Here is a 25,030-nt window from a genome sequence, read left to right as displayed (position 1 = left end):
ACAAAAAGATGATAAAAATTTTGTATGACATTATATGGGCAGCTTTAACTCTAGCTAAGTGTCAACAGATCTACAATAGCCACTAGAAATCTCATGCTTTTGAATTTCATTTGCAGAACAAACCCAAACACTAATCTTTCTGGTATTCAGCTCCTCATCAAGGTTGACCCAGCATGTGGCCTTTAGCTCTCTTACAAAAAGTAAGGGCTGAGTCAGCCTCTCTGAGTTTTGCACCAGTGGAGCCAAGCTGGCTGAATTCTGGAGAGTAGATATGTAGATTTAAGCTGACTCTGAAGTAGAAAATTCTCTAGTCCTTCTTCTTAATGAAATAGGATATAAATATATCCTATATTTATATAAATATACATTAGAAATAAACCTCCCATTTAGATACCACAGGACCTTTTCTGATACAATTCTACCTAACACTTAAACTGGCTCAAAACCTTGGTTTTAAACCACCAGCAGCAGGATGTTACCACTGTTTTATTTTAATTTTCAAATTTGTGTTAGAAAATACTCACCAAAATATTTGTCTATATTGGGAAAGATGGGTAGGGAGGTCATATTAAATTAACTAGCAAGAACATGTCTAGGGAAGATCAAGCCAAAGATGATTTGTTATGAGGGTTTCCAAATACAGCTGGGAGGCATCTCTCTTCAGACAATTTTGGAATTGTTGTGCAATCACCCTTAAAGTGGATTAGCTCAATTGACAGCAACAACAAAAGTATGCATGTAACATGGACATCAGAAGTGTTACGATCATGTACATTCCAGACTTGAAGCAAAATTAGATTTAGAAAGATTTCAACATCCTTCTCAATCAATATTCTCAACTATGGTTTCACTGCATGAATAGATGCCAAAATCCACTAGATTCAGAATCAATCACTTCTGATGCGCTTGAAATTTGTTTCCAAGTGTACTTTCCAGAATAAATGTTGCACAGAGTTTGACTCCGTCTCCAATGCCAGCCAAAGTGATTTCAATACAGGGTTATGTCAGGCTCATACCGTTCTGAGTCCCACTACAATAATAAATTATTTTTCTAGTGCAGACAGAGTCTAAATGACCTTTACAAATTATCAAGCTGGGATAATTTTGCTAAAAAATACTATTATCCTTTGTTCAAGTCACAATGGACTTTCAAATGGGAGTGATCTAACTGAGCATATAAATTGTAGCAAAGAACATTTAGCCATACAATAAGTTCCTCAATTATCTGACAATATGGTGTGTTTGGTATAAGCAATATAAATATCAGCTCAAAAATGTAAATTTACTTCATCATGGAAAACAAAGAATACTAAGAAGAGATTTATTTAAAAAAAGCAAATAAATCTAGTGTCTGCAAATGAAAAAGACTGACATAATTTGGGAGCTAAATGCTGACTTACAGATGTACAGATTAGATCATGCATTCCTCTCTTTGCCAAGACAGGAGCATTTCCTAAAGAACATTTCATATTCCTATATATTCCTTTCTGAGAACACTGTGGAAAATTTCTGGATTGCTTTCGAAAGTGAGCAGAAGAGACTGGCACTTACAGACAGGGCACATTAGTCACAAAATAGTGGTTTGAGACAGAGAGGGCATTGAGCAGGGGACGGGATGTGGGTAGGAAGCTCGCAGCTCTAGAAAGGAGTGTGAGTGGGCTCATCACTGATAAACGTGCCAGCTTTAACAGGCATGCACGTAACAACTACATAACCACACCTGGAGATTCACCTGTCCATAACCATGTCCTGTCTCAGTTAATCAGCTAGATTCATAAAACAAGATTCATTTCTCTATTTTAGGTACTTTAGGATAGAATGAATCATGCCCTACAAGTGCCTGTTTCACATCACTGACTTTTAAGTGACTCAGTGAGCAGTCTCAGATTTTGCCAACTATAGTGTGCAGGTCTAAAGATGTGTTATACAGCTGAGGCTCAGCTCAGTTGCCCGAATGCAGGTGCCCAGTGGCATTTCCTTATGGCATCTCAAATGGCACACAGCATCTAGGTTTGGGCAACTGAACGAAGCTCCTTATCAAGATGACTAGATGTAGATGAGCTGGATTTATCTTAGATTTCAGTGACTCCTTAGACTACATTTCCATTTACTATAATGGGAGCTTGGATACAACTTTCAAGTAGATCGCTATATACACGTATACTTCAATGTAGGTAGGTTAACTTATGAGAAAAATCATATCCCTACAATTAAAAGTGAAATAAATCTCATCCTTTGTGACGATATTTAAATAATCTCTTTTAATGTGCTGTCCTTCCTGATTCCTCACCTATTTTGCTTTAGCATTGTGAAAACCAGAAAAAGCTTGAACTGGACAATCTTGCTGGGAGCAAGAGAAAAATGGCCTTCTGAAAAGAAGACTTGGTTCTCTTCTCACCACCCCAGTGAGCCATGAGGGTCCTAGTCTAAATCAAAAGGGGAAGCTTGGGCGACTAATGAATCCTCAGCCAACTCTGCTTCCCCAAGCTTGCCGTTCCGCTATGTTAGAATTGCATGATACTTGCCTTTGTATTACAGAAGAGAGGGACTTCCAAGAACCACAGATATCAAGAGGCCTGTTGACAATTCACTCCTGTGGCACTCATGGACGGTATCGATCAGCTTGGAATAATATGATAGAAAAGAGCATGCCTGAGATCTAGGCAGATTTCAGAGAACTGCAGGTCAAGTCAGAGGACTGGCCACAGCCAATTACTTACTACCTTTGGAGGGTTCCTCCTGCGAGGGTATCACTGAGTGTGGAGCTATAAGAAGCTGCAAAATTTTATCTGTATTTTAATGGTCACTCCTGCATCATATGAGTCTCTATACCAGATACCTTTACTTAGCAGACGATAGATCAAGCTAGCAAGTTACATCTGGCCTAGGCAGTCACTCCAGAAGGCTAAGACTGCGGGACTTCGAGTGTAAAAGAAATAATCTTAGAAATAAGCTGTGGCTTTCAGTCTACAGTCTCCTTAGTTTGTACACAGCCTGCATCAAAAAGCTCAGGCTTTTACTTCTATATAATAATATTTTTAATAGACAAACTTCTTATCAGATTGCTTAAATGTATTTATGTTAAAAACTACAATCTGCTGTTACATCTTTCCCACTTTACTTGCCACACACATACAAAAGCTTGCTAGCAGAACAGTGGGTTGAATCTTGTTCTGAGAGCAGTAACAGCACATAGACATACCACCATCAAAAGAATGCTGATTTTCATAGTGTGATCAGTAGTTCTGCTGACAGATTGCATATTTTGTATCTTTATTAACTGTGCATCATTTTCACATTCTGTTCCAGTTAGCTTGTGACAGATAACTATTTTTTTAAATCAGATGTCAAGGCAAAGAAATGTCAGCATGGAAAAATAAATACATTACTCAAGCTTCTTGAAAGTATTGAATAAAATGATGTATCAACTAAAACTGTTGAAATCATTGTAGGTAGCTTTAAATAAAAACAATACTGAAGTAAATATTATCACAAAACATTAGACATTTTAGAAATTTGAGTTAAGTTACTATTAGAAAAATTATCACTGTGAAGTTTTTACTACATATTGAGTTTGATTCTGTTTAAGTCGTCAGGAACATTACCATCAATTTAATTAATCTGAAGCAAGATTTAGCTCAGAAAGAGCTATTTTACCATGAATAAAGAAGAAAATGAAGTCTGAATCTCAGTTTTTCCAGCAAGGCACTGTGCTCAGATCCACAGAAATATTTAGATACCTAATTCCTACTGGATTCAGCAGGAAATAGGCATGTAAATACATTTAAGAGCCTGGACATCATTAGCTCTGATTCATATTACATAAAAAAGGCATTCACCATTTCCTAAGACAGGTGAACAGTAAGTATAGTAATGCAAGAAAGCATGTCTTACAAGATATAAAATCAGTATTATTAACAAAAGCAGCTCAACCTCTGCAACAAAGATGGCTAGATTTAGTTTTCCAACATTCATTGTAAACTATGGGAACTCTCTGCTGCTAACTAGTAGCTATGTGCAGCTCAAGAGATGGTGTTTGGCTTTCGACTTTGTGGGCTACTTTATCAACAATCTCCTCCAAAGCAACAGAGTCTGGCTGGAGTCATTCTGCAGGACAGATACAGCCAAGGTGTCATAAGCTGAAATACTGTTTAAACCATGGATGACATTCTGATCTCAGTTGTGCCAAAGTTAACCAAAGGCCACAGGGATGCTAATAAGATCAGAATCTAGCTCATTACCAGTGTAAAGACTGCAGTCTCTCACTGGAGTGTCTCAGATTACTAACAGATTATTCCTCTCATTGCTGTCTTAATCAGGTCTCAAAGGAAAACTGTAGTACTGCCTTGACAGTTTTCAATTACAAGCCTATTTTGTGTGTATGTAGATCTGTGCACACCAAGGTCACGTAAAAGTATTTAAATGTTTTACTAGTTTCTAGAAAAATATGATAGCTGAAGAGGGGAACTTGTTTTTCCCTCTCTATCCTATTTTTCAAAAAGGAAGCTGAGCCAAACAAAAGTTCATTCTTTCATTCACCTTGTGCCTGCATCTGGAACTTGATTTGATTCAGAGTATAACTTGCTCAAGCTCTGCAATCAAGGCATAACTTCGTATGTTTTTTTTTCCTCTTTAGAGATTTTGGAAGTCTTGCAGTGTTTACATAGTTTTTTCAGATACACTCTGAAAGTTAATCTTATCTCAGATTAGTTTCTCCATCAATGGTGTTTATGAAGGTACTAGATCCATTTGGCATGGAAGTCTCCTGCCTACATTACTCCCTCTCACTGAAAAAAACAGAATGAGCCATGGGAAGAATTTTTCCCTGAGATACTCAAATATTATTCCAATGGTGCCTGGGGTTCAAACTCAACTGCTACAGAATAGGCCTTGTGGCTTATCCAAACTCTGCAGATTCCAAGGAATGTAGAGATATGGAGAGTTTAAAAAAGGCCATGGTCAACTCTTTAGTGTCCCTCCATGAGTCTGGCTTCTCTGTAGGCCTCATCTTGCATTCACTGAAGCTATACACGAACATTCTTTGTAATTAGAGATCTATTAATCTATCTTTTAACTTACATTAACTGTGCGACTCTCTATCTACAAAGCATCTTTTCTGATTTTCTTCCAATTTTCTTGAAAAATTCTACTGCAAGTTGTAAAGATGCAATGTGATAGAAAACAGAAGGTAAATTAGCTTAGTGAAAGTAAAGGTGCTAGAGTTTGGGAAAAAAAGATCTTAGCACTAGACAATGAAACAGCTCTTTATGAAACCAGTGTATCATGTGGCTTCAGAGGTACCTCACTACCATGTCAGTGAAACTTTACCAATGCTATCATTTTAATTTCTGAGTATCTTGGAGAGTTAACTAGAAACAAACATAGGTGTATCAGATTAAGCCCTTTTTCCTAAAGCTTTTACAGCTAGATGAAGAAGTCATCATGGCTCTGTTACGAGTATTTTTCAAGGCCTCACCGTCTGTGAGACATCCTTAATTCCAAAATTGAGGATGATCTTGTTACTGGCAAATATCACAGATTCTGTTCTGTATCTCCCTCTGATAATGTCACAGACACTGCTGAAGAGCAGATACATGCTATGAAAGATGATTAAATTAAAAAACAGCAAAGAGAGTCCAATATTCCTTAAGAAGTTCATGATCTCAAGATGTCTGGCAGAACAATCATCGTCTTTAGTGAAACATCATCTGAATGTTTCAGTCATACTGAGGCAGAGGTTTCTGCATCCAAAACCCATTTTAAGTTGTTAAAATCCAGCTGCAACATAGTTTGTTTTGATATTTAAAGTGCCACTCAATATAGATGACTATGCTAAAGAATAGCTTTATCAGTGTTAGTAAAATGGATTCAGCAGACAGCAAAGCAGCTAACCAGCATTAGTTTAAAGCAAAACAAAAATATACAGACTCTACAAGCTTCTGGAGCCGCTGGGATTGTATTTAAAGGCAATTTCAGTCTTTATTCATTATAATCACTACGCATAAAAAAGCTATCACGATACCACTTCGTGGAAGCACAGAATTGTCCAAGTTCTTAATCTAACAGGTACGACAGCGTGGCATCTTAAGTGTGACCTGAGCATCTATGTCAGTAATCCATAAAGTAAAATCAGTAAAAAGCATGGTTTGCCTGCAAGCACAGACTGGGACCAAAAATTCACAAATCTTGCATAGGAAGTGATCTTCTAACCTATATATTTAGCATTCTAATTTTCACCTGTTCCAGTCATCAGTGCTGACTTGTCTTTGATGAAGGTAAAATAGTTTTGTTTTTAAATGCAATCTTCATGAAGTAATCTACAAGAAACAAGTAGTTGCGAATGAGAATATGATATGAGTACTTTACATAAATTTGGGAGTTCTTTTGTAGTGCTCACCATCCTCAGTAAATATACCTGGAAAGAGGATACTAAAAAAATTCTTACAACAGTATTCAAATAGCCTTGAAGAAGAGGTCTGCCATTCCCAGGTAGTACTATAAGTCACATATATAGTATAAATCAGTAAAGATGTAGAATGCATACAGTTAAGTCCTACATCTTTAAACATACACTAATCATTTGAAGGCCTTTTCTGCCCCACTGAAATGTATTTACATTAGCGTGCAAACAGAAAAAGACACAAGGTACATCTAGATGAACAAGAGTAGAAAGGAGATCCCAGCAAACCGAAAACTACAAAAAGATCCTGAGGATGGGATTAAGTTACCTATTTATGAGCACCTAATGCCATTTTAGATAGCCTACAGATTACCTAGGGATATCTTCTTTGTTACCAGCTGCCACTCTGGAATGCCACTACGCTTCTGTTAAGTCTTATGTCACAACTGCCAGCCCTGTGTGGATGTCTCAGATATCCTAGCATGTTTATAATAGTAAATTAACTGTGTATAGATAATAGTATGCCGCTTGCTTATATTTAAGTACTGAATCCCCTCCTGAATATTCATATTCGGTGATACCCAGACTCTACCCAAACTAACCCCAGAAAAGGGTGTGCTGAGGAGGGCAGAATGAAGACAGATACCTAAGGCATTCCACTGAACCAGCTCCAGTCCTGAAACAATAAAGATTGAACCAAATTGGTGTGTCCTCATATGGCCACACTCTTAATCCTGTTATTTGTGGGGGTTTTGTTAGCTCAAGGATCTTTGCATGATGTTATGTGCTGTAGATACTCCAGAGTTTGGGAAAATAGGAAAACTTTGGCTTCCTCTTTGCAGTTTGGGCTGCAAGCTATATGATGAGGAAATAGTCCCCAGCTAGAGGTGGATGGGAAGCCAAAGAAAGAATCATAGAATCAGTAAGGTTGGAAGGGACCCCTGGAGATCATCTAGTCCAACCTCCCCACTCTAAGCAGGGTCACCTAGAGCATGGTAGACAGCGTTGCATCCAGGCGGGCCTTGAAAATCTCCAGACAAGGAGACTCCACAATCTCTCTGGGCAACCTGTCCCAGTGCTACGTCACTCTCACAGGGAAGAAATTCCCCCTCACACTCAGACGGAACTTCCTGTGCTTCAGTTTCTGCCCATTGCCTCTTGTCCTGTCACACGGGACAACTGAAGAGAGTTTGTCCCTGTCCCCTTGACACCCTCCCTTCAGGTACTTGTACACATTGATCAGATCCCCCCTCAGTCTTCTCTTCCCCAGGCTGAAGAGGCCCAGCTCTCGCAGCCGTTCCTCACAGGGCAGGTGCTCCAGCCCTCTGATCATCTTTGTAGCCCAACGCTGGACTCTCTCCAGTAGCTCCATGTCTCTCTTGTCCTGGGGAGCCCAGAACTGGACACAGTACTTGAGATGAGGCCTCCCCAGGGCTGAGTAGAGGGGCAGGATCACCTCCCTCGACCCGGCAATACTCCTCCTAATGCACCCCAGGAGACCATTGGCCTTCTTGGCCACAAGGGCACATTGCTGCCTCATGGTCAACTTGTCATCCATGACCAATCCCAGGTCTTTCTCTGCAGAGCTGCTCTCCAGCAGCTCAGCCCTCAGCCTGCACTGGTACATGGGGTTATTCCTCCCTAGATGCAGGACTCTGCACTTGCCCTTGTTGAACCTCAGGAGGTTCTTCTCTGCCCAACTCCCCAGCCTCTCCAGGTCTCTCTGAATGGCAGCACAGCCCTCTGGTGTGTCAGTCACTCCTCCCAGCTTGGTATCATCAGCAAGCTTGCTGAGGAGGCACTCTGTCCCCTCATCCAGGTCACTGATGAATACGTTGAACAGGATGGGACCCAGTACTGAGCCCTGGGGAATGCCACTAGCTACAGGCCTCCAGCTGGACTCCACGCCACTGATGACGACCCTCTGAGCTCTGTCTTTCAGTCAGTTCTCAATCCACCTCACAAGAAATCCATATATACTTGTAGCTAGGAAATCTGACCCAGTAAAATGAACACTAGTCTGCTGTTTTTGTTTCTAGAATAATTTGCTTTTTTAAAAATTCTGCCATACATATTGACAGAACAGAGCATGATTTCCCTTGCCAATTTTCCTTTCAGTAGCCACTCAGCATCCTGAATCTTTGAAAGGTGCTGTCCATCAAAGATTGCAATCTGCCTTGTACAGTTCTCAGATATGTTTAAATCTTCTTTTACCCTTCAAAGGCTGGTTGAAAAAAGTGTCAGATCATTATTTCAGTCTGTAGCTGATCACAGACTTGACAGCATACGATCTCCCTCCCACATTCTCCAGTGAAGACCTTCAGTCACTGAAGGTCAAGGTATTACAGTGTTATTTTTAAATATATCTCCAGTAGTGAAGAGTTAAAAATAGACTTCTTTGAAAATGCACAGTAATTAGTTAAACCTTGTTAGCCATCACATGAGGATGGTAACCCCTCCCAGGGAAGACACAGTAAAAGCAGCTTTCACATGGATTTATACTTAGAAGAGCAGCTGCAGGCTTACCAAGAGGGAGTTCACAATACAGGCTCTTGGACTAGTAGCAGAAAAAACAGTTTGATTCTGGGAAGGAAGGGAAGGAAGTCAAAGACATTTTTTTCCTCATCATGATCATCAAATGAATTCCATGGATTCTCTGCTTTGGAATAATCACCAGTAGACAGAAAGCTTAAAAAGATGGAGCTGGGAAAGGCAAAACTGCTGAGAACTGGCCTTAACGCTTTATATCAGGCCATCCACCCTGTGCATGGAATTGCCTGGACAGATGGGAAGCAAGTGGTACTGACTTCTCTATATTATCATAATGGAGAAATAAAGTTTGGAGACTCAAGCGTTGTTGGTCAATTTGAACATGTACATGGGCTTTACTGGGGCCAATGTTGCTCTACAGACATTCCAGCTTTGCTTGCTATTCAGCATAAAAAGCATGTTAGCATTTGGCAGCTGGGCCACAGCACTGCAGAGAAGAACAAACCCTTGATTTCTCAGACTTGTGAAATTGGTGAGCCATTTCCACTGCTTTCCCAGGGCTGTGTGTGGCATCCAAAGAAAGAGGTCCTGGCTGTGCTTACAAAAAGAGATGCTTCGGTCCTGCATACTGTTCGTTCTGACAAAGCCAGGGTTAAAGCAGACATCAAAAGCAGTGGGCTTATCCACTGTGCTTGCTGGACTAAGGATGGTAACCGTTTAGTAGTTGCTATAGGTAGTGCCCTTCATTCCTATATATGGGATGATACTCAGAAAACTCTAAATGCGTGCTCCTTTTGCCCAGTATTTGATGTGGGAGGTTATATCTGTGCTATAGAAGCCACACTGGATTTCCAAATTGCTGTAGCTACTGAGCTTCCTTTAGATAAGATCTGTGGTTTGAATGCAGGCATCACATTTGATGTGCCATCTAGCACAGAAACTGGCTCCTTACTTTCACAGTCTGCTCTGGTGCTTGGTGACGAGGAATACTCCATGGACCTGCGAAGGAAGTCTACAGATTCAGATAGATCAGTCACTGTGGATTCAGTAGCATCTTCTTCATCAGGTCCTGTGGATTTAACCAATATCCTTGCAGACCATCGGAGGTCTGATCCTGGGCCTCTGATTACTCTGAAACGCAAAGACTACACATCAATAAATGGTCAGGATTCTTCCTACCTGATCTTGGTGACTTTTGAAAGGAAGGTAACTACCACCAGAAAAGTTACTATCCCAGGTATTCTGGTTCCTGATATAATGGCTTTTGACCTTAGAGCTCAGATTGTGGCAGTAGCCTCTAATACTTCTAACATTGTTTTGGTATATTCAGTAACTTCTTCCTGCATGCCCCATATTCAACAAATCCAGCTTGAAAAAAATGAAAGACCAAAGGGCTTATGCTTTTTGACTGACAAACTCCTACTGATTCTGATTGGAAAACAAAAGTTCCCCGAGCCTAGTTTCATTCCATCTTCGAGTTCAGACAGGTATGTAATGCGTCTAATGACCAAAGAATTGATGTTTGAAGAAGATTCTTCATCACTGCCTGACACTAACCAGAATATGTTTTGTAACTTTGAATCTTCTGTTAATATACCTGGAAAAAGAAAGTTCTTCGAAAATCTTGCCACAGAAGACCAAGCTCAAAGCAGGGAGCTGCTAATGCCACGGAGCACAGTTATTCAATCTCCTAGTGGCAGGAGAAGACTCATAGAAGAAGTAAAGAGCCCTAGTTATGAACAGAGCTCTTCATCAAGTGTGAGTGATCAGGATGAAAAAAGGTTCCCAACTGACCCCTCAGTTGCCTTGGAACCTCTGGATGCTGAACCTATCAATCGTTCAATGGCTCTTCTTGGTTTCAGAACACCTACCAGGCTTTCCAACAGATCAACTTCTCCTAAAGTGCAGTTCAATGTGATCCAAGAAACATCAAGTTCTCCTAAAAATAACAATTTGCCAAGTGAAAGAGGAATGAGTCACATATCTAGGAATCTAGAGAGACTTTGTGGGAGCTTCAGTGAATTACAACTGAGTCTTTCTGAACTAACAGACTTCACTAAAAATGGGAGGAGGATATCTTTAGCCTATCCATGTTCAGAGGAACCACCTGTTGTTCACATCACTTACCAGGTAACTTTTTCAAATATTACGATAAGGCACTGCATTTAAAAGAAAAAATCTCTTATTTATTTATTTATTTATTTTTAAATTAAGAGGATGCAGTTTAATTCTTATTAACCAAATAGAAATGTAATCTGAGTCTGACATCAAGCTTTATTTTAAAAGGTATTATAATTTGTCATTGAAACAGTAACTAAGGACTATGTGGGTAACTTGCAGGATACTTTACAAGGAAGATCCAGGTCTGTTCTTTCTTTGATTTTGCACAACTGTCTTGGATACCTGCTGATTCTGTGTGTATCTATCAAAGATGAGAACAGAGCCAAACAGTCATTAATGTACAAAAGGTTTATATATTACTTCAGGACAGGTTTATATATTACTCACCAGGACAGTGGTGAGCCTGAGTTGGGTGGTACAGTAGCCATCCTCATCAGCAACCTGATAAATTCAAACCCAAACTCAAATCCTAAGTTTGGAGGTTGAAGGCTCATGAAGGCTGAATCAAAGTACTGAATCTCAGCTTTCAGAAAATTCAAATGGGAGTGATATGAAGTCGGCTTATTTCTACTGCTAATTTTTACAAAACTGGACATAATCAATTTATTTAAAAAGTATTACTATTTCAAATTTTCTGAAAAAAGTCAAAATGTAATTACTTCATTAAATACATAGCTGAATAAATAGGTGAATGAATAGGTGAACGTCAAATCATCATGTTCCTATCACAACCTTATTTTGGCAAAAGTCCTGCTGACATCAGTAAGAACTTCAACTGACTAAAGAATACAGGCTGGGCAATTATTTATTACTCTTTCTCTTAGTAATGCTAGCAGTAATATCAGTAATATAATATTTTTGGTCATACTGATGGTGGTGGTGGTGCTGCTGCTGAAACTGAGGTCCATTTGAGGATATAGGTGCCAATTATAAATTTTCTATTTCTATTGCATTCTAAGCACTATTATGTCAAATTAATGCATTTATTACAGTGATGATGCTGAAATATGTATGTCTCAATCAAATCTGACTCACAAATATACAATAATGTCCTCCTTTTATTTTAAAGGGATTCACATCTAAGCACTTCTCTCAAAACATTCATTAAGAGAATCATGACTAAATTCAAATATATTCATTACTTTTTCGCAATTGTTTACTTCACATTTTAGCAGATTTTAGTAAGTTAGGTATTCTGTATATAAGCAAAGCTTTTGATCTGAATTAGTCAATAATTTAACTTGAATATATTATACAAAATCTGCTGAAAAAAGCAAACATGCCTATTTTAAAAATTTATGATTTTATTCGTCAAAAAATAAACTCTTGTTCTCTACAGCAGGTTCAATTTAATTCTGATTTCTTAACATAAATCAACTTATTTATTTATCAAGGAGGCCTATCTGTTGGATTCTAATAGATTAACCTTTCCAAAGAGTAGTTCTGATTATGACACCTAACATTAATCTAAGATCTGAAAGTCAGTGTGCGCATGTTTGCTTGCACAAGCAGTAAGAATTAATTTTCCTGTTTTTCCTTTTGGAAACAAAGAAAATGTAGTGCTTATAAAATATTGCCAGACTAACTACATTTGAAAAGGAAGTCTCTTATTTATATAAACAGGTTGGTTTTACATAAATCCAGCAGACAGCAATTCTAGTACCACATTATAATGACTCAGAAAAAGTGCCACTTAATGTCTTTCAGATGCATGTAGCTCTTCTAAGAAAGTCTCACATCTAATGCCTTGCATAGTTCAACCCTGCTTCTGAAATCTAACAGGATCACAGCTAGATGCCAAAAAATAATGAAAAATAGACTGATGACAAGAAGGCCTCCAGATAGACAGGGAAATATTTGCTTCATAGGCAGCTAATAATTTGCTCAGAAAACAGTTGTTTTGATTAGTTTGGATTCAGACATCTGAACCTTGTTCTTCCTTCAGGAGTTGATTAGCAGTCTGTGAGCTCAGAAACCAGCTGGGCTATGGGTTCCAGCCAGGCTCTATGGTCATAGTGCAAAAAGTCAGGAAATAGCTTTATTGCCTTATGATATAAATATCACCCTGTGGAAAACATTCTAAATTTTAGGAACACTGCAGTCCAGTCAATAATGTGGCCATTATCTGCCAGCTTTTTGTGCCAAGTGCATGTCTTGTTTGTATAATCCCCAGCACAGCAGAGGATCAATCTTGATTGAGAAATCTCTTGTACTATAAAATATAAAAATGATCAGTGCTGCATAACCCCTTCTGTGCATTAAAAACATAAAAGGAAATTTTAAGCCATTAGAGCTAAAAATGTAGCAATAATTAATGGTCGATTATGAACTTTGCTGCGCAGAAATATTATTTACATACATAAAATTTTCCAGTTTTGCTTAGCAAACTGGAATATAAAACAGAATGTGAATTACTTAATAATTCATGTGTATTTATCAAAAATTCTTCAAAATCTTTGTTTATTCTGTTAGTTCTAATCTACTAATAACTTCACTGAAGTCACATCCATGCAGTGCTATGAAAATGTATATTCTTTGCATCCCATAGCTGTAAAAAACCCATGATCATTCATGCTTTGAAAATGTCACTGCACTATCACTGGTGTAATAGCATTCAGCCACCAGAGGTGACTTGATCATTCAACCCTGAAAAGCAAATATTATTGCTCTTTCATCACATACAGACTTATATCTTCTTATTGTGTCTGTCTGTCTGCCCTTCCATGCTATCCTGAATCATAAGTCTGTCTTTATTTAACAAGAAAAAAGAAAGAGATGAAAATCTGTCACAGATTTGTTTCTGTTTCATTTTGCAAAAGGATACTTTTATCATTGTTTTTCCCCAGAAAAGAAACAGCTGCAGAGTATTTAAACAAGCCTCATTCAAAAGCTAATTATAGTGGAAATGAAGCCAATCTAGACTTGAAATTAATGGGATTTAGGCAAACCCCTTTAGGAGGCACAAGATTCATCTTAATTTGAAGGGTATCTTAAAATACCTACATATTGCTCACAAGCAATATAATGTCAGAAGTCTGCATCATTGAGAGCATAGTTGCATAATTCAACAGGGAATAAACACATTTTCAGCAATTAGTCATCAAGATTTCCTTTTCTTAACACTCACCAATAACTGCATACAAGTCAATTTGTATTTTTATAGTATCTTCATACAATTTACCATGAGATACTTTATTGCCAAGGTCAGCTATAAAACAAACAATCTTTTACACAGAGGTGGGAGAATAGAAAGGATCAAAACATGACAACAAGATTTTTTAATATAAATACATGGAATAGAGATAAAGAAGAGTGGGGGTGCATTAAAGGTGGCAGCATAGAATGAGCAAGGAGATAAGGATAAACCAAGCTGTAACAATCAGCTGTAGTAAGTCCATGAACCTTTTTGAAATCCAAAGGGCAATTTTGACTCGAGCGAAGCAACAGAAAGGCAGCTATGAAAATGATGGAAGAGGAAGGTGATATGACTGTTTCTTGGAGTAAGAAACTATCAGGCATCCTGAAGTTTAGAAGAGATTTAGGATGACCATAAAAGGATGAACTGCAGTAGTCATGGGAAGATGTGATTAATGCGTGCTTAAGATTTTGAACAAAGGTTGTGGGATCCACTCAGGATAAATTTTGACCATGTTCTAAAACTGATCAACAGCAAGATAAGCAGGGTTCACAGCAGGCTTGCGATATCTTTTACTGGACCAGATGATCTGGTTGTCAGACATACCAATGCAAGAGAAATGGAATATGTAACGTTAAAGATAAATCCAAGATTTCATACCTTGCGAAGGACATAAAGGTCAGAGTTAAAAGAAAAAAAAAAAGAATGCATAGTTATCAAGACCTCTATCAAAATAAAACCAGTATCCGTCAAAATAAAACAGGAATCATAGCAGCAATAGAATTCATTATAGGAAAGGACAGCTTCTGCCAAACCCAAATACTACTACCCGTGGCAATGCTGCACAAGGCTTAAGAATGCACAGGGCTTTGAATGTGAAAAGTCACACCCCTCATTCCTCTTCAGAGCTCCTCCTGTAACAACCTGTTTTCTCAGTGTCCTCTTGGCCAGATCCCCCCCGTGTTTGTATAATTTACCATTTTTCTCCCCTCATGTATAACGAATACGGGGGCAAGGCAAAAGCTGGTGGGTATGACTAATGGGTATCAAAGCTGAAATTACCACTGGGCCACAATTCAAACAGCTGAAATCAAGGGTTTAATAAAATTAAAATAAAGATGTAACCAATACAGACCTATTCATCTTACAATGCATAGATATGACAGACTAACCTGGTATCTTTCTTTCATAAAAGAATAGATTATTCACACAAAGGATATGAAGAATATTTAAAACACCTATAATTCAGTACAGCACTTGAAAAGGTGCCATAGGGGAGATTATTTAGTTAACTGCAGAGAACAGAGATTAAGAGAAGAAATATAAGATGGTTAAGGAATTAGCTAAAGGAAAGAATCATAGAATCATAGAATCAGTAAGGTTGGAAGGGACCCCTGGAGATCATCTAGTCCAACCTCCCCACTCTAACCAGGGTCACCTAGAGCATGCTAGACAGCATTGCATCCAGGCGGGCCTTGAAGATCTCCAGACAAGGAGACTCCACAACCTCTCTGGGCAACCTGTGCCAGTGCTCCGTCACTCTCACAGGGAAGAAATCCCCCCTCACACTCAGACGGAACTTCCTGTGCTTCGGTTTCTGCCCATTGCCTCTTGTCCTGTCACACGGGACAACTGAAAAGAGTTTGTCCCTGTCCCCTTGACACCCTCCCTTCAGATACTTATACACATTGATCAGATCCCCCTCAGTCTTTTCCCCGGGCTGAAGAGGCCCAGCTCTCACAGCCGTTCCTCGTAGGGCAGGTGCTCCAGCCCTTGGATCATCTTTGTAGCCCAACGCTGGACTCTCTCCAGTAGCTCCACGTAAATGGTTATGCCAATAGTAAATGGTTAGGCCAAAATAAAAGGAAATAGAGGAAATTTACTAGTGGATTTTCCCACAAGAGATCTTCAGGGTAATCTAAAAGTTTTATTAATGATCTGATGAGATACACTAATAAAATCTCCTTATGACACAAAGTCTGTAGCATTTTCAATGGAGGATAGCATATCACACACTTAATTCAATGACCTTAACGTCTAGAACATTAAAAATGGATTTAAATGAACTACTATGAGGTGCATAGTCATATATTCAAGGATTAATAGCAAGAATTTCTGTTATATACTGGAAATTCATTAGCTGGAAACAGGCTTGCATATGTTAAGTGACTACAATATGACTATGAATCAGAAATGTGATACAGTTATTAAAAGAAGAATGGCAATCTTTGGATACGTCAGTGAGGTATAGCCAGCATGAAAGGCAACACAGTGGTGAGGCCTCATCTGGAATATGTTTTACAATTCTACTGATCCATATGCAAGAAAGATACATTCAGACTTCGGTGAATCACTGACCCAGTGTTAGCAGGAGCATTTTTGATTGGTAGCATATTCTGATTTACCTCATTGTTTCATCAGTCATTAAATTTAAGTTCCTGAGATGATCTTAGCATCTAGGCAAGTGTGGGCAGTGTATTAGGAAATACAAGATTAATAGGGAAAAGGGGTCAAGAGGCAGAACTAACTGACTGTTCAGTGGGGTTCAAAACACAGAGAAAATACATGCTGATTTATTGCGCACACATATGGTACATGGCAGCTAATCCAGGAACCTCTTCTGCTTTAGTAAATGATTTTCTTCCCATATATATCTGTTTTCCAAAACATGAGTTTTAAAACACAGCTTGGCAACACTGTGATTGGCTGGCTGCAGCCCGGGAGACCCTTTACAGACTATAAAATCTGATCAAGGGGCAGGCTGACACTGATGAAGGAAAACAGTTCTTGAACTGATGATTTGTTTCCGCTGGACCTGACATACTACAGGGAGTTGGCTAAAGAAACTTGATCTGAAAACATCCACTCAAGCATGTGGAAACTTATTTGTTTTTTCTGTGAGTCCACCAATAAACTCTGTTTTAGGACAAAATAATTAATATTAAGGGCTTTTCAACAGAATCACAAACCCTCTGGCTTCCATTGGAAACAAACAGCAACACAGCAAAAGCAGAGACATATATTTTAGGAAGAGCTAGATTAAAGCTAGATTTTACTAGAAAATGGTCTTTGGCAAGGTATGAAAATGAGAAGTACTAAGGTGAGATTTCGGTTGTATTTCTAACTCTGTCTCAAATTATCTGCATTATCTTGAGTAAATTTTTTAATCTTCCTGTGTCATGGTTTGATCATCTATAAAAAGGGAATAATAACAATTACCTGCCTCTCAAGAAGGCATGGGTTTAAATCGGTTAATATATGACATGATGTGTGTGAATGTATTCTTCAAAGAGAAGGCATGTTATCATCATCAAGCATTAAACAAAGAGGCTAAACAGAAGTTTAAAACAGAAAAATATTCTTGACCTGACAGCACACAAAAACAGAAGGTAAAGCTGATCAATTTTATCATTATAAACAGAGAGAATAATTTGATATGAATGCTTAGAAGTAATGAAAGACAAACAATTCTGAGATTGGAGCTCCCGGGTCTATACTTGAAAACATGTAAAATCATAGGTTAGGATATAAAATACAAAATGTCTTCTACTTGTAATGGCAGTTACAAGAATAACTTGCATGACTAAGTAGAAAACATACTGCAACATACATACTTAATATATATTTCCATTTGACTGATTTCAAGTCAACGGAGGCACAGTTTGATTACTTTTTTTTCAGATTTGGAGGGGGTTGAAGCACATCTGTATGCAAAAACAAAACTCTCCAGTCAAGGCAATCTGCCTGTCTCAGTTACAGTCCACCACTGTTCACAATTCATTACAATAAACCCTGGTATTTCAAACTGAGTTCAGGAAAACTAAACAGTTGTGAGATTTAATCATAAGCAGTAACAAAAAACTTTGCATCAATATCAGTACAAACAAATAGCATTTTTGTAATGTAAATGTAAAAGTACATGCTCATTGCTGAAAAGTCAGCCCACTGAGTTTTAAGTGTATTTAGGTTCAGTAGAATAGCACTATACAATTTTAAAAGACCTGAAAGTAACAAAGAAGCTCTGATAAGCTGTAATAAAAACTTACTATATATTTGTAATTAAGAAAATGACACTCCTCTGATGCATTCCTTAGATATTTCCCTATTTATTACACAGCAACAATTGTTTTGAACAAGGAAATTATGAGAAAACCTCTGAAGCTCAATGGGGTTTTTAACTGAGAGCTATTTTTATATTTCTTACATCTTCAAACTATTGTAATATGTAATTAAATAACAATCAGCTATGGACTTTATCTGCATAGCCAATGTAGAACAGAGTAGTGAAAACAGTATTTTCACAACAGTTGGTAGACATTCCAACTTAGAGAATCCTATGTGGTTATGTGAGGGCATACATGCCCTCATGTATGGAAAAAAAATAAATGTGATTATTTGGTTTAGAAAGGGTGTTGCAAAGCAAGAAAGCATATGTTCACTGAGAGACTAACAGAGCCAAAAATACAGCATAATTAGAAATTAAGAGATGATTGTTAAAAGAGATTAAGAGACATATATTTAGCCAAAGGTTAATAAACTTGTAGAATAGATTACTGAGCACAGAAATAGAAGATGCAGTGTGAACTGACTCAACCAGAATTTTTATATCAGAAAGAAAGATCCAGGGATATGGAGCAAACACAGACAGGGCAGGACCAAAATGGGAGCTGGGATAGATGACTTCTTTCTCACTCGTTCTAAAATGTTAATTTGCATCCATTCTGGATGTACAAAATGGAAATACCTTTGAAAAGAGATAAATAGACTTAATTACATTAACAAATATGTTAAATTTGGAGATTTTGCAAAAATAAGGTATGTCAAAGGCAAAAAATTCACAAGAATCAAACAAGTAGAAAGTATGGGGAAGAAACTGGAACAAAAGGAATTTTACAGGACAAAAATACAGCAAGATGATTTAGAAGAAAATGTCCAATTCACATGTATTTAGAGGTAGCATTGAGTCACTGGAAAAGTTGTAATGCTAAAACTGACCTTCCAATGACAGCAGATAACAAATTGCAAATGCAAATATATACTCATTCTATAACCACATTAACTCAATTTCTTGTAACAATTATTTTGTGATCTTTGCACTTTGCAGTCTTCAGGGTGATGGATCTCAAAGGTGTTAATTCTCAAGGCCAGCTAAACTTCATGAAGCGCAAGTCTGCCACCTTTATATTCAAAAGCGTGGGGGGTTTTGTTAATGTCAGAGCAACCTGCAGGGCACTAAGTCCGTACACCTCCCTCTCTCTCAAAGAAATCCATAGGATTCCCCAGATACCTTATTAGAGCAGCTTTACAGCCTCTCTGTATAGCCTCTCTTCACAGTCTCTCTGCAATTCTCTCTCTGCCAGAACACACAGATGGATTTTAATGGGGTGGAAGAGCTGACCAGTGATTCTAAAAAACACCCACAGGCACAACTCAGACTGAGCAGACTGCTCATTTGCTGTGGTTGCATTAGACTTAAGTAACTTTCAGGTGACTTCTAGAAATGGCTTGACATATTCCCTTCCACTGGATTGACTCTTTAGGCAGAAAGGCACAACAGACACATATGCACAGACCAACGCATTATGTATATACAGGGCTGATGAGGTTCTGAGCTCTGGAAACACAAGTAAAAAGCCATATTCCTCTTCACATAAGACTGTAAGATTGTGCCTGGAATTGCACTGAGTCATGGTGCCATTTATAAATTCTAGCAAAAACGGAAAGAAAGAAAAAACAATATTAGTATAGAGCTGCAAGGAGTAGGAACAGAAGAAAGGTTAAAAGAATTGAGGTAAGATATGCAAGTCTTTAACAAGATCTTTTCTTTTACATACATGCATTTGAAGAAATGTTTTTCAAATGGAGCAGTTGCAGAAGAAACAAAAGCTGTTCTCCTCTGTGACGGCAAGATCCACCTGAGTTTAGTCCAGCAGCTTTTTGATCTGCCCATTATTGAAATGAGACACGGTATGTTCTTATTATTTCTGGCATTGGTTTCACCTATTGGTTTTGCCTGAGATTTTTAGCATGAAAGAGGCATTTGTGGCAGAGTAATTACTCCTTACTGTAGTAAATGGAGATACCTAACTTTTCTTGATAAGTAGTTGTTTTTCTTTGTCTGAAATATGGCCCGGTGTCTTTTGAAATCACTTACATGCTAAGTAATTGCTGAACTGCCTATTAACAGGGAAATCTGTTAGATGCCTCTACTGAGGAAGGCTGAGAAAATAATCAGTACACTGTGCTATCTGGAAATAGAAATACTTTCTTATAAGACCTTTTGGCATTTTGCCTTGCCCATCTTTACAAGCACATCCCACACTTGACAATAAAGAGTAGGCTGAATAAAAAATCATCCTCAGAATTTGATATTCATGTGTCATGTAGCATTTGGGATTAGTTTAATCTAAGATAAACAACATAACTCAATGTTCTAATTTGACAGTCTCACATATCTACCATCCATCACTGATTTATTTGCAAAAATGGGAGCAGCCAGTGAAATTCTAGCCCCAGACTGGTCTCTGAACTACCTTGTCCCTGTCTGTTCATATGTACTCGTTCCTCAGCAAACATACAGACTGTTATTTCTCAAACATATTTCTCTATAATGCTTCTGACAGCTTTTCTCATCATAGTGTAAGTATATTATGATCTTATGGTATGCATTCTTTGGCTCTAATTATGATCTTCTTGCATAGTTTCCACCCTGAGAGGTCAATAAATCCCTCATCACCTTGCCCCTTGTCTCAGCCTGACAGGCAGAGGGACACATTGGCTTAATCAGTACCCTCTGTCTTATGAGAAATGCATTCAACTTTTGGTGAAATCAAAATGAAAAGGACTGCAATAATCTAAGCTATAATTTACCAAGTAATGATGGTTACATAGCAAATTGCTACATAACAGATGAAAAAGAAACCTGGCTTGGGATATTACTGGTGCTGGCAACAAGGACAGTGGGAAAAGGAGAGGGAAAATACGCATTTTCCTATGCATATTGTTTATTCTGCCATTCTTACTCTGCTTGTGTCTTTGCTGTTGCTGAGACTACATGAATGAAGACAAGGGCCTGTATCCATGATACTACAGCTCAGTAGAACTGCCTTATCCCAGACACACTGGGCCATTTCAGTTTTCCCCTGGCTTATAGTAGGTTATGTGAGTTGTTCCAGAAGGTAAGGATATATAGGTTTTGTATTTTTGTCAGCACATCTCTCCTGGACTGTACAGTAGAATGGAAGCATATATAGAAAATCTGCATTTGTGGTAGAGGCCCGAGCTATTCCCCAGCAGACCACTGCAATAACGCAATGTAGCTTTACAGGACAAGGAGGATCCCATTTTTGGCCTGCACTTCCAGTTCTTGATTTTGGAAACATGAATGCCCATAATGAAAAAAGGGGTGTAGAATCCTGTATGATGAAGGAGCCTGAGAAAGCCTATTTTTAGCCTTATAATGTGACTATTTAGTTAGCAGAACACTACCCTTCAATTTTGTGCATTAGACTTCAGAGATATCAAAAAGACAGTGTCTTAGAATCTTCCTAACCTGTGCCCCTTTCTGTTCAATGTGCTGCTAGCCTGTTCAGAAATTGAGTCTGTTTGTTGACAGCAAAAGGAACAACTGACTCAAGAATCCTCCTAAAACTATGCAAAATCATCAGATTCAGGGAAGAGGTAATTATGTAGTTCTTTATTCAGTTCTGACCGGTAGAGGCTTATATTCCTAAATCTTTCCTTTGCCACAAGGCGTGAATATTAAATTTAATGCTTAAAAATATCATTCCCATCCTCTAATTATATATAATTAAAGGGGACGTACTGCACAGTGTGCTTATACTGCAATGGTTAGCCTTTTCTCCTTTGAATACATACTTCAACTTGAATATATTGAAAAAGATAGTCTACAGCTGTAGGCCAAATTCATTCCCAAGGCAAGGCTATTGAAATAATCAGTTATATGTGCAATGAACTTGTCCTAATCATGTGTGCTTTAAGTCCAGGACTGTAATACCATTACCTGTACTAAACATAGCCTGCCATATAGCCCTCGTATTAGCACACAGAAGTTTCTGTTTTCTGCAGGTCATCTGTAATGTTTGTTGTGCACAACAAAAGGGAACTGCATTGTGCACAAAGTTTCTCCACCATTGAAATAATCTGTGGGATGTACTTCAACCATTCTCTCTATACAGAGAATTCCACTCATTTCAATGGATGGAAATAAAAGTACCAAAAGTGAGACAGAAGAGTTTGCTTTACCAATTTGAGCAATAATGTAATTCCACTGATTTGGGCAGCAGAATTTCCGCTTTCAGGCTCATTGTTTGTAGAACCTGAAGTCTGTCCAGAATTAGAAAGAAAGTATTAAGGGTAGAAGATTAAAGATTCACGGTTTAGGATCTCAATCTTCTTATGACGTAATAGGTGACATGACAACATGTAGCAGCTTGTAAAAGTGCTTCGTTCATTGTATAAGGAGGGGAGATTTACTTTGTCCAGTAAAATGTTTTGTTATGACTGAGAAAAGCCAGGCATGGGTTTTGTGGATCTGCTACAGTTCCTTTTCAAAAACACAAACTCATCCCTCAAAATTAAAAATTACAACAAAAGAACACAGCAAGGCTTTCTGTACCTCAGATAATTCCAGTTTATGTCTCCTGTTCAATAACAACAGGACCACCTACTGTATGAAAAAACATGTGATACAAGGGCTCCCACAATGTGTATCTGTTCCCACAGATTTTTTTTCATAAAATGTCAAACTGTACAAAAGACGAACAGAAAATTCACTCTTTCCTATCATAACTGCAATATCCAATACAAAAGGAAGTATTTCAATCACGAGAAAATATATATCATAGAATCATAGAATCAGTAAGGTTGGAAGGGACCCCTGGAGATCATCTAGTCCAACCTCCCCGCTCAGCAGGGTCACCTAGAGCATGGTAGACAGCATTGCATCCAGGCAGACCTTGAAGATCTCCAGACAAGGAGACTCCACAATCTCTCTGGGCAACCTGTGCCAGTGCTCCGTCACTCTCACAGGGAAGAAATTCCCCCTCACACTCAGACGGAACTTCCTGTGCTTCAGTTTCTGCCCATTGCCTCTTGTCCTGTCACACGGGACAACTGAAAAGAGTTTGTCCCCACCTCCTTGACAGCCTCCCTTCAGGCACTTTTACACATTGATCAGATCCCCCCTCAGGCTTCTCTTCCCCAGGCTGAAGAGGCCCAGCTCTCGCAGCCGTTCCTCGTAGGGCAGGTGCTCCAGCCCTCTGATCATCTTTGTAGCCCTACGCTGGACTCTCTCCAGTAGCTCCATGTCTCTCTTGTCCTGGGGAGCCCAGAACTGGACACAGTGCTCGAGATGAGGCCTCACCAGGGCTGAGTAGAGGGGCAGGATCACCTCCCTCGACCTGCTGGCAACAGTCTTCCTAATGTACCCCAAGAGACCATTGGCCTTCTTGGCCACAAGGGCACATTGCTGGCTCATGGATACAGCTTCATTTTCAAGCTGATTTCCAAAGGAAAGTAAAACAGCCTGGGTTTTCAGGTTTATTGCTGCTTCTATGCATTATATGAAGTGAATCTCAGTATTTTTGACGGTCTTGCCTTTTAATTTTGCCTCCTTTTTCCTGAAAAAAGGACAAAACGTTATTCAGATTTTATTCACTCTCTTCTTTATGAAAAGATTCAACAGATAGTTAAAGGACAAGAAATCTCACAGCTGCATTATATGAGTATACTTAATTGTATAAATGCTGATTACCAAAAATCAGTCCTTCAAGTCATGCTAAGAAAGCTTACAATATGTATTTTTGATATCACTAAAATGTTTCCACAAACATAGAGACAAAACTTAATATTCCTGATTTTTCAAACAAGAAGGAGAAAAATAAAAATAAATCCTTTAGTGAGTTATTTATCAAAGAGAAGTAAAACATATCAATCTCTCTTCTTCTGTAAATCTTCCTCAAAGCGTAACTTTTTTTCCCATTTGTCAGGTGAGCCTGAAAAGATACTGAACAATCTTGGATTGACAGAAAAGGAGATGATAACCTTATTTCTCTCTAGAACAAATACAGCACAATCATTTTCTTTACTAACTCCAAAACTACACCTTGATACTCAACATTACTTAAGCAAGGGGCAAAATGCCTCAAGCCCTTTCAAGCCCTTTCATTTAGTTTCCCTTTGCCTTTACACAAAGGTGCATTTAGCACGGATTGCCAGAACTTAATGTCATTAGGGTAATAAGGCTTTAGCGCACAAAAAGAAAGCCTGCTCTGCACATGGGCTGGGTGACTTTTTAAAACTTGTTTGTACATTTTATGTAACCAGAGCAGTACACTCATTTCCTTTTTATGCTTAATTTTTGTAGGCTCTTCTTGGATTGTGCTCACGGCAGACAATGACGGCTTTGTGCCATTAATATTCAAAGCAACACAAGAGATAATCATAAGGGATGGAACTGACAGTTCAGAAGTCTGTGGAGGTCACTCCTACCAAAAGAGCATTTCAATGAGACCACCAAGCAGAGTGACATAATTTCTGAACAAAGAATGCTGATGACCTTCTGTTCGAATACAATAAAGAGATGTTCTGCAGTGTCAGCAACCGAATGACTAGAAAGCTGACTTCAGTACTTTCAGTGTATTTTAACTGTCAAATTTGTGGCACGGTTACACAGTAGCTAGATTCTAGGCTTGGCTGAGCCCGCATGGTTTCTTCTGAAGGATCCGACCTAGACTGATGTTTACCACAGCTGTTGCTATTAATGGCTGTCAGTGGGTTGGAGCGCTGAGACTAGTCTGTACTTTGCTTATGGTCAGGATGTTCTTGGAGAAACAATATTATGCTAAAAATTATGCAATAAC

General features: G+C 38.5%; 1 protein-coding gene across 1 annotated transcript; it reads left to right on the top strand.

The window, feature by feature from the left end:
• Positions 1-9,097: 9,097 nt before the first annotated feature.
• Positions 9,098-24,701, top strand: WDCP (WD repeat and coiled coil containing). The gene is made up of 3 exons (XM_062571186.1): positions 9,098-11,020; positions 19,994-20,114; positions 24,535-24,701. The coding sequence occupies exons 1-3, from the start codon at positions 9,098-9,100 to the stop codon at positions 24,699-24,701; spliced, it is 2,211 nt and encodes a 736-aa protein (XP_062427170.1).
• Positions 24,702-25,030: the final 329 nt, after the last annotated feature.

This window comes from Rhea pennata, chromosome 3 (genome assembly GCF_028389875.1).
Source record: "Rhea pennata isolate bPtePen1 chromosome 3, bPtePen1.pri, whole genome shotgun sequence".
NCBI lineage: Eukaryota > Metazoa > Chordata > Aves > Rheiformes > Rheidae > Rhea > Rhea pennata.
The sequence above is the reverse complement of the archived record's forward strand: the minus strand, read 5'-3'. Positions and strand labels throughout refer to the sequence as shown.